This window comes from Lepisma saccharinum, chromosome 29 (genome assembly GCF_977018435.1).
Source record: "Lepisma saccharinum chromosome 29, izLepSacc3.1, whole genome shotgun sequence".
NCBI classification, from domain to species: domain Eukaryota; kingdom Metazoa; phylum Arthropoda; class Insecta; order Zygentoma; family Lepismatidae; genus Lepisma; species Lepisma saccharinum.
Genome location: NC_139257.1, coordinates 41,468,175 through 41,479,193, shown reverse-complemented (window position 1 = coordinate 41,479,193; position 11,019 = coordinate 41,468,175). Strand labels below are relative to the sequence as shown.

Here is an 11,019-nt window from a genome sequence, read left to right as displayed (position 1 = left end):
CAGCAAGGAAGTAGTGCCACTTTCAACATGGCGAGTTCTATGCGTGCGGGAAGGTCTCCGTGTTCAGTGATACATCGAATCGGTGAGACGGTTTGTTTACAGAAGGTCTCAGGGTTGGGGATTTACACTTTAGATGTTTTTATACTTTTAGAGCATTAGCGTTTCACAACCACATATAACCCATTCACACCTCACAAGCAAAAACAGTTGATGAATTGTCACAGTATAATTTTATTATAGAAAAACCAAACTATACATAAAGAACAACTAAACAACTATGAGAAGTTATGAACGATTGGTTCATATACAAAACAAAATTAGAGACATCACTGGATCCCTATGCATATTTATGTGTGTATATGTAGCATATATACAGGAATCATATCATCATAACAAAACAAAGATTTCTCTTCACTACATGTTCTACATTGTCATGTACTGTTTTATTAGTATACGTGTACCATGTAAATGATGCTGTACACAACATAATAAAAAACAACAAACACAGATTAAATAAATAAGTAAGTAAATACACTGTGAACAGAGTAACACCGGTAGTGTATTGTGTTACAAGTAAAGAAATTCAATTTCATATTTTGATAAGAGAAGAATAGTTTATTTTCCGTACGAATGCACAGAGTAACTCAGGTTTAAAACATTAACATTGCATTATATATATCAATTTCCTTTCATAATCGTTACCGAGTACAATATGAAATGAGATTGCCATCTATACATTTCAATCATATCGAACATTTGTTAACTTTCTGGATGTAATAGGTCACTATGGAGCCTATGGGAGCTTGGTTCAAATTTGTAACCATCCTCGGAGGTGACTAGCCTCTGTATTGCACTTGGAAACAAGGCTATGAAATGTCAATACTTACATGCACACACACGTGGTGCGAGATAACCCTCAGTTTAATATCCTCGTAAAAGTATCTTGTAATATAGTTTTAACACATCGGCTTGTTTTAGACTTAAGTAGCCTCAATGCCGAGGTTGTTTTCAGCGCGAAATTTGAATCACTTCTGCTCTAAATAATTTTATATGTCTGAAACGAATGATGGGCAATTCACGAATGACACCTCATCTTGTACAATGCATTGCTAATGAAACACACAAACGAGTTAGTAATTAGAAGATGAATATCAGAAAACCCTTTGGTCATTAAAAGTGAAGTTTACTCCCTTCCTTCGAGGCACAGTTAGAACTTTGAGGTCGAAAACGGTACCGACGTATTGGAATCCTTCATTCTTGTACGGAGATTATGCACTTGTTATTATTTTCGTAGAAAAAAATATGTTTTTAAAGTGAAAAACACGCCTTGTATGTTTTAAAAAAATACGTCACATGGGTAGGCAAGCGATAATATTTGTCATTACACTTTCATGTTCATGAAGCAATAAAAATAGGACTAACATTAGTTGAGCCATAGTATGGTCCCAAAGTTGTGTGTACGTAATTGTCCCGATCTAGCGTCTAAGGGGGCGGTTAGTGGACGAACTAGCCTGCTAGGGGAGCATCTGTCTCCTTTCTCTTGCATCCTATAACGTGAATTGTAACAAATAAAAGTTGATGTCTAAAAATATAGATATTAACATCACGGACACCACTATTTAGTTATTTGTTTCTGTCTTATTTTGTGCGGCACATTTACTTTTACTGAATGTTGTAGAAGTTTACAAAAATCACAGCAAAGGACCGATATCCACCCGTTGTTTCATCATTTTCTCAGCCCACGAAATGTGTTTGGTAGCAGCAATAATTTAGTCTGTCTTCCATAGACATCACCTGTCGCTAGTTCCGATTGCTGCCGCGGCTTTCTTCCTGAGCGCTGCTCTCGCCCGCATTGAAACGATTTTCTCTGGTGCAGCGTTCTTCAGCAGCGCCACTGCTGGGGCCTCGAACGCCAGGGAAACTACCAGAGCGAAGAAGAACGCCGTCACCAGGTGACCGACGAACAGCGCCGCCTGTTGGAAGAAAACGAAATTAAAAATTTTCCATGTCTTTGGAAGTTGAAGTTGTTGCTTTATCGACGGCAGGAAACTTTCCCCCCACTGTAAGGAGATTTGGTAACATTTCAAGTGAAAATGGAAGAGATAGTTGCTATGAAAAATATCGAAATGGTAGAGAAATTCAAATTATGCCCACCAAATTAATAATGATAATAATAATTTGGACTGGGAAAATTAATACCTAGTTTCCTATTTTACATTATTTAATTTTTAAATTTATTGTAATAACACAATTAGTATAACCGTAACGAGGTAAACGTTCTCATAAAATTTTTCATATTTTCTGTATTTTCGCAATGTACAATTTGTTATCAATAATCTTAATAGTTAATTTCCTGTTACTTTAGTTTGTTCATTGGGACGATCCCAGAGGCCTCTCGTGAACGCATGCGTCAATTTTGGGAAAAGGACAGCTTGCTCTGCGACGACATTCATGAGCATTTCTACATTCTAATTTCTTCATTCTTACATTTCTTGGATCTGAAGTGACGCATGCATCAATTGTGGGAAAAGAATTATTACTTTCTTTCACTTCAGATCCAAGAAATGTAATATAAGCTTAGTTGAGCGCTCTCGTGTAAAATAAATACTTCTCCTATATGAAGAAATTAGAATGTAGAAATGCTCATGAATGTAGTCGCAGAGCAAGTTGTCCTTTTTCCCACAATCGACGCATGCGCAGCATGCACCCCATGCGTTCACGAGACGCCTCTGGACGATCCTAATATTTCCTCACGTTGATGCTTTCTATGGGTTAGCTGATAATAATAATAATAATGGGTTTTTGTGACCATAGGTTTCAATTCTTCTACCCTCTCTAAAAGAAATACCTTTCGATTTATAAATGAAATAGCAAATACGCCAGTGTATATGTACCTACGTACTATTCGTAGAAAAACTAAGTTTATAATCTCTTTTATCTAGAGTTAGTGTATGAATTCATAATGCATATTATGATGAACACGTTCTAAATCCTATCGAAACATTGTTATTAATACATTTTTTTATTTTTATTACTACTTACGTGGGATGCCAATTCTGCCACTACTCTTATCATTAAAAAGTTGAAATGACGGGGAAAGATGTACTTACAACTGATTCCACGGCCAAATGAACGGGGGAGTTGGTGCTCCAGATGACAATTCTTATCGTCAGGGACTCCACAAGGTACACGCAATAAGTGAGCCGGCTGAGTGGGTACAAATACTTCCACGACAATATCGTGTTTAGAAGACCTAGGGAGAGAAACAAAAGAGTGTTTGAAAATGAAATCTGATTACTTGACCCCGGATTGTTATGTAATATGAAAGTACAAAATATGTACATAAATATGTAACAAGAATTGATAAAATATGTATTATCGCTGAAAAATTATTTGATACAGGAACTAAAATCTCCCAAAGTTACTTTTACCTAAAAAAGCATTCTTGCGAAAGTCCTGATGGTCTTAAAATATCGATAGCTAAATTCTTAATTATTGGATCCTGGCTATTTAAGTAGTTTCCACATAAATCTTTAACATCTTTAACAGAGATATTGGGGTAATCAACAACTTCCAAGAATTTTAACCTTTCTTCAAGCTGCGGGTCTTTTGACGAAGGTTATTTTTCCTAAATATTTAGCTAAATATGTAGTATCAAAGAATATGTAATATTAATAATAATCTAGTATCCAAACAATTTCAAGAATTCTGCTAGATTTTGATCTTATTTGAACATATTCAACTTAGTATTAAGGACATAAGTTATTCAAATTGAAATTTGTATCAAATTTATAAACTCGATAAAGCACAGCAATGTGTACATATTTAAGAAACCAATTGTGTCAACTATTAATTACTTTAAACATCGCAAATTATTGTAGAATATGTAAATGTAGGGGCATATTCAAGAAGAATTAATGCATACAGGACTACTTATGTTTTGTTAGAGAGTTAACAACGGTGTTTTCAGCTGTCATACACTGCCGACGATCCGATAAAATGTTCTTGTAAGCTGAAAAGGATCTTTTAACGTCGCAAGAAGTCACAGGTGCGAATTTCAGAAGGTAGACATTTTCAGGATAACTGTTTACTGGAGGATCAATGTCTTCTCCATTTAAGTTCTTGCATATTGTTGCGAAAGTACAAAGTAACCTTAAGCACTATGCACTATTGATTAGAAAATTTGACATCACATGAGCTACAAATTTTCTTCATGTTTCAGAGATCGGAAATATAGGAAAAAGGATGAAGATATGAAAATTATACAGAAATATGTTGTTTTATTAAAAGAAAATTAGCAAATATGTAAAAATATATTACATAAAACTTATGCAAAATCATGTCAGGTATATATAATTCGTTGACATTTTCCTGTTCAAGGTTTGTATCTAGAAAGGAATAGAATATGTATTTACATACAAATCCTGGCTCCACAGCAAATATGTAAGAAACTATGTAATTTACGTCCTAAAGTCACTGAACCAAATTCATAGCTTATGATTTCCTCTAGAGATTGGTTTTGGTTTCGTGCCTTTAGAATCAGGTGTTGAGGAGATATGTAGTTTTATGCAGAGTCATACGTTTCCCTAAATTTACGTGTTCCATTTCCTATGATATTGGTTGATTGATTGATTTGCTTTACTTTACTTCACTTTTCAGCCACTTTTGGCTAATTGCGATGATGGGAATGAGTGATGATATGATGAAATTGATGAATGGACACAAACATCCATGCCCAGGACGGGATTCGAATCAAGAGACGCCTGGCGTCGTAGCGCGATTATGATATTGATGAGAACGTAATACATTGTTTTATGCAGTGTTTCGTTCACGTAACTTACATGTTGTTTTTATTTTTTTAATAATGTATGCACACAGTGGCGGCGATTAGGTGAGGAGGGGGGAGCCAAGGATAGTTTACTTTCTACTGACTGCAATTAGAGAGAAGCGTATTGAAAATTGAATTCGGGCAGATGATTTTGGGTCACATCCACTGGTAGACAAGGCTTAGCATTAAGAAACCATAGTGCGGGGACAAAAAGTGTGTATATGGGGTGGACTGCTCCCCATGCTCCCCCCATCCCTAATCGCTGCCACTGTCAATACATTGAACTAATATGTCAAATAGATTTGATGTTTTGCAGGATTTAAATGATGATGAAAATATAAATGAAACAGACGTAAATAAGAATTGGGAGCACATACGTAATACAATATAATCAGCAGCTAAAGAAAGTATAGGAACCAAGAAAAAGTAAGACATGGTTTGATAGTGAATGTCATAATCTAATAGAAATAAGAAATCAGGCTAGACTTAGGTGGTTAAATAACTCTGATGATACAAATCTAAGCAATTATAATAGAATAAAGCGAGAAGTTAACCGCACGTTTAGAAGTAAAAAAAGAGATTACTTGAAAACCAAAATTAACGAAATTGAAACAAACAGCAAAAACAAAAATATCGGAGATTTATATAAAGGTGTAAATGAATTTAGAAAGGTGTGGCAACCTAAAGTAAACTTGATAAAAAATAAAGACGGTGATTTTCTAGCTGACCCAAGCAATATTCTAAATAGATGGAAGAACTACTTTAATGATCTTTTAAATGTCCATGTAGGAGATAAATCAGAAGTGAATGAAGTACACACAGCAGAACCTTTAGTTCCAGAACCTAACTTGACTCAAGTTAAAGATGCTATTAAAAGGCTAAAGAATAACAAAGCACCTGGCATTGATTTAATACCAGCTGAGTTAATTAAATATGGTGGAAATTCGTTATTATGTCAAATTCATAAATTAATTTTTTTCAATATTGAATAAAGAAGAAATCCCTCAACATAGGAAAGAATCCATAATTGTTCCTGTGTTTAAAAAAAGTGATAAAAATGAACTGCAATAATTACCGTGGAATTTCTCTACTTTCAACAACATATAAAATATTATCTAACATTCTTTTAACAAGACTAACCCCATATGCTAATGAAATTATAGGTGATTATCAATGTGGATTTAAACGTAACAGATGAACTACAGATCAAATTTTTCACATCAGACAGACACTTGAAAAAAAGTGGGAATATAATCAAAATGTCCATCAGCTATTCATTGATTTCAAAAAAGCATATGATTCGGTCAAAAGAGATAAATTATATAATATATTAGTCCAGTTTGGAATACCTAAGAAGCTTTTTAGTATGATACAAGTATGCAAAAGTGAAACAGAAAGTAAAATTCGTGTGGGTATTAATGTGTCTGACAAATTTACAATTCATGATGGGTTAAAACAAGGAGATGCATTATCTCCATTGCTCTTTAATTTTGCCTTAGAATATGCTGTTAGGAAGGTAAAAGAAACTAAAGAAGGACTAAAATTAAATGGTGTGACTCACTTGTTAGCACATGCAGATGATGCAGACTTATTAGGGGATGATATAAATACAATTAAGAATAATGCTAAAATATTTTTCAAAACTGCTAAAGAGATAGGTTTGGAAGTTAACAAAGAGAAAACTAAATATATGCTTACAGGCCGAAACCAAGTGTTAGGTAATAATCAAAATCTAATTATTGATAAGAACTCGTTTGAACCAGTTTCCAAATTCAAATACTTAGGAGTAATATTAACAAATGAAAATTATATTAAAGACGAATTAAAAAGTAGGCTTAATTCAGGAAATGCATGTTACTGCTCTCTTCATAAACTTTTGTCTTCTCGTTTAATATCTAAGAAACTAAAAGTTAAAATATACAAAACAGTAATTTTGCCTGTAGTATTATATGGGTGTGAAACTTGGTCCCTTACATTGAAAGAAGAACATAAATTGAGAGTATTTGAAAATAACAACCTTAGGAAAATGTTTGGACCTAAAAGGGATGAGGACACAGGTGAGTGGAGAAGGTTACATAATTTAGAACTACATAATTTGTATTCATGTCCAGATATTATTAGAATAATTAAATCAAGAAGACTTAGGTGGGCAGGCCATGTGGCACAAATGGGAGAGGAAAGAGGAGTTTACAGGATTCTTGTTGCTGGAAACCTGATGGTAAGAGACCTGTAGGAAGGCCAAGACGAAGATGGAGGGACAACGTTGAGATAGACCTAAAGGAAATCGGTAGGGGATGGAAAATAGTATATAGATCTTGCTCAAGATAGGGACAGATGGAAGACCTGTGTTGCTGCAACCGTGAACCTTCTGGTTTAAGAAGGCTAGAGAGTTAGTTAGTTAATATTATATGCTAAAAAAATGATCCAAACCGGTCACTTGCCTTAGAGTCCATTGTAGAATTTTTCGTAGATACCTGGTACCAACATGTTAAATTTCGTCATTTCCTCTACATACAGACGTGTACTTGTAGCACAGGTGTTGCCCCTGATGCAGCAAATCGAGTTTTAGTTTAAATCAGGTCGTTTTCCTGCCTATACCATTCCGCACAATCTGCCACAAGATACATTTGTGTTGCAATTATTTCCGGGCTAGCCCTTGTTTTCCCGTTCGTTGCCTCTACTATAGATGCAATTATTCCGTACTGACATTATGTCTTAGCGTAGTAAACCTGTGATTTTTCGTGTTATTTGGGTTGCGGAAAACTAAGGGGAAGCTAATTTGTTTGGTGAATTCTTAAAGTTGTTATCCTTTATACCCTATACCTCTTTTTCAGTGTGCATTTAGTGTAATTTTAGGCGTAGTTATACCGGGTGTCCCAGAAGTCTTTCCCTGATCACAAACTTTATTCATATCCGCTATATGCAAGGTAGAGATGTGAAAGTGGTGCCAAAATGTTGGAAAACTAACCAAGTTCTTTTCTTGCAGGTTTGAGTAACGTGGCTGTAGTGTAGCAGTGTCGGTGCCCAGAAAACCGGAAATGTTCACAAATCAGGAAAAAGCTCAGCATGTCCTCTGGTATCACGAGACCCGGTCACCAATAACAGTGCAGAGGAACTTTCAAATGTACAGAATTCTTTCGTCTAGAATATCTGCCATAAATAAGTTGGTATTTAAAAAATGGAATTTATCTTCATTCCCAAATCCTGTCAAGTCCAAGAAACATTGTATGGAAAGATGCCACCCGATGTAAAGAGCATTAATTCCGGATTCCTTGGCACCGACACTGCAACACTACAGCCACATTACTGAAACCTGTAACAAATAAACTTGGTTAGGTTTCCAATATTTTGGCACCACTTTCACATCTCTACATTACATATAGCGGATATATTTAAGTTTGTAATCAGGGAAAGACTTCTGGGACACCCGGTATATCTTAAGTGAATAAGTTGTCAAAATGAAAATACGGGACACAACTGTAAGACACACAGTATGTAGCCTTAAGTAACATTTCTACTCGTCTTCTCATCCTCAGAACAGTTCATTCTTACGAAGATACTATTAAGAGATGCTGTAGTACATAAAGAAGATACTTTTTATTCTTTCCATCCCTAGAGCATACTGCATTACGTCCACGTTTGTTGCAGTAATTTCAATCTGCACAGGTGCAAATTTTTCTCCAACCAATGGCTTCTAAATAAACTAAGTTATTTCGTTTTCTTTGTTTCAAGAGACTGAACTTTAAGTTTAGCACTCATCGTGAAAAATATTGAACACAATTAGCGTCTACAGGTGAGTCGAAATAGGGCATTCCTTATGTGATAATGAGTTCCATATGATAATACTTTGAATCAACTTTGCGCGTCAAGTGCCATCCAATTGGGAACTCATCTAGGTGAAAAATTTTCATGAGCAAGTGTTAAGTCATGATGGACAACCACACGAAGATGTTCCACATCAAAATAACTGCTGAACACGTATCGTTACTGCAGAATCATGTGTGATCATTGCGGGTGACCACGCCTAAAGTTCGTCTTCCCTTAACCCTTATATAAGCGAAGCCCTTTTAGGTCGTTTGTAGGTCCTAAGTATCTCCATCATATGATGATGACTATTCGTTACAAAATGTTTTATGGCTGCCAAAACTTGAGTTGTATCTACTTATTCTGCTACCATGAATTCGGTTATTTCCTCGCCAGCAAAGCAGAAACAAACTCATTAAGCTCTATGACGTAATAACTATTTTGGGATATCAACACCATGTCTCCTGACTCCCTTTCAGACTTTCAAAACAGCAACATTGTGTGATCAACTGTTTACGGAGATTTTATTCATTTCAAGTGGAGCAGCAAAGCTCGTCATCTTACAGTCAAACAAAACATCTACATGCATCAATGAATCACAATACTCAGTGAAAGAAACAAGAAGAGGAATATTGAAATGTGTTTTAAATGGTATTTTTTTGCTGTTGTTGTATTTTGTTTTTGTGGTTGAGCACAGGGTATCCCAATAAAAATGAAACCGTCTTAAACGTTTAATATAAAAACGAAATGAATGGAATAAAGTTATACTGAAATTTTGAATGAAATTACCGTTATTCAGATATTATTCTTGATGGTGCACTCGTCTCACTTAGTACTGCCACAATTTGCTTCTTTACACAACATTTGTATCCAAGATTCAGTTTGGCAGACATTATTCAATTGTTTTTAAGTAGAATTTTTCTATAATTTTGGGTAATGAGTCTTTTTCTTAGTGAAGGTGAAAACTTTTGTAATCAATTTTACAATGCGTTAAAACCAGCGCGTTCTTTCTCATTACCTTTCGTGGTTTGACTGTCACGCAGGATACCGGGATTAGATCACATATCCCCAAAATGACCGAAATCGAGAATGTGTGTCTTTATCACACGGTGTAATGCATCTCATATATTGCATAGGTAATTAGACAGAAGCTCGATTAATTAAAATTAAGCAGACTATCTTATGTGCGTACCTCCATATCCCGTACAGCAAGCAACGGTTATCCATCCCACGCAAAGTGCCCACGTGGTGTGTGTGAGTGAGAGATGGATGGCGGACACAATAGGGCCAAGTTCGCTGTCGTACAAACCGTACACAAGGGTCATGGCTAAGGACACGGACACGAGCCATCCAAATGTCACAGCGTACTGAAATGGAAAGAGATTGGTTATCACCAGGAAACTGATTTACATGTAAATACATACATATCTATGTAAAGGTAAAAAAAAAAGGTAAAGTGCTCCCCTGTGCATAGCACCACGCCATGAAGGCGTATAGGGGGTGTGGGGGTAACGCCCCACACTTTCTTGATCCCGGTCGTGAGTGGGGGTGATGTGATCAACATCACGCCCCTGACCGCCTTTACCCCCCAGGGTTTCCCCCAGGTACCCATGTTATTCGACGCTGGGTGGGCGCCGGGACCGCTTCCATCGTTAGAAAAGTTCCCGGATTTGAACCGGCCGGGGATCGAACCCGGGACCTTGAGCATGGTAGTCAGACGCGTTACCGACTGAGCCACCGCGGCCACCCATACATATCTATGTATCAAGATGAAATCAATTATATTTTGTATTATCTTTGCACATCATGGCATGCAGACTCTAAAATTATTTGTACATTATATTAGGTTTTGGCTCATACTTTAATTATTTTTACATATTATTTCCATATTTCAGAACATTTCTCGACATATACTCCATATTCGCACACATGTCTCCGTGTGACCGAAAGAGTTGGGTGCATTTCTTGCGAAAAACTGACAGATTTGAAACACTCTTCGATTACTTCTTGCGATATTGAATGCAGTTTTAGTCAATATAACTCCATCTTAAGAGTTAACAGAAGGACATTCATGTTCGAACGCTTACAACAAAATGTTGTTTTTCATTGTTTTGGAAAGAGAAAATGAAGACACATTTTGACAATTAATGTCAATGTAAGCCTAATTTATTATGTAGCTCGTATAGTGTCTTATATATATTATTAAATGGTAAATTTTTACAATTTTCAGTCCATATTTAACTCCATATTTTGGTGAAAATAATTAAATATGTATTTACATATTTAGCACATTTTTACTACATATAAATCCGTTCCTTGGATCACTCTTCAACACTAAAACCAATACGAATAGAATCTAGCAACAATTAGCAGAGAGAGTCATGTGA

The 11,019-nt window shown here is 35.7% G+C and overlaps 1 protein-coding gene across 1 annotated transcript in view; it reads right to left on the bottom strand.

Annotated features, from left to right (window-relative positions):
• Positions 1–326: 326 nt before the first annotated feature.
• LOC145981469 (nose resistant to fluoxetine protein 6-like) overlaps positions 327–11,019 on the bottom strand; it is a 146,937-nt gene continuing 136,244 nt past the window's right edge. The window contains exons 13-15 of the mRNA XM_083114700.1: positions 9,825–9,999; positions 3,111–3,253; positions 327–1,973 (exon numbers count right to left, since the gene is read on the bottom strand). Of these exons, the coding sequence (XP_082970826.1) occupies positions 1,791–1,973; positions 3,111–3,253; positions 9,825–9,999 (501 nt within the window). The 3' untranslated portion in view covers positions 327–1,790. The remainder of the gene's footprint in view (positions 1,974–3,110; positions 3,254–9,824; positions 10,000–11,019) is intronic.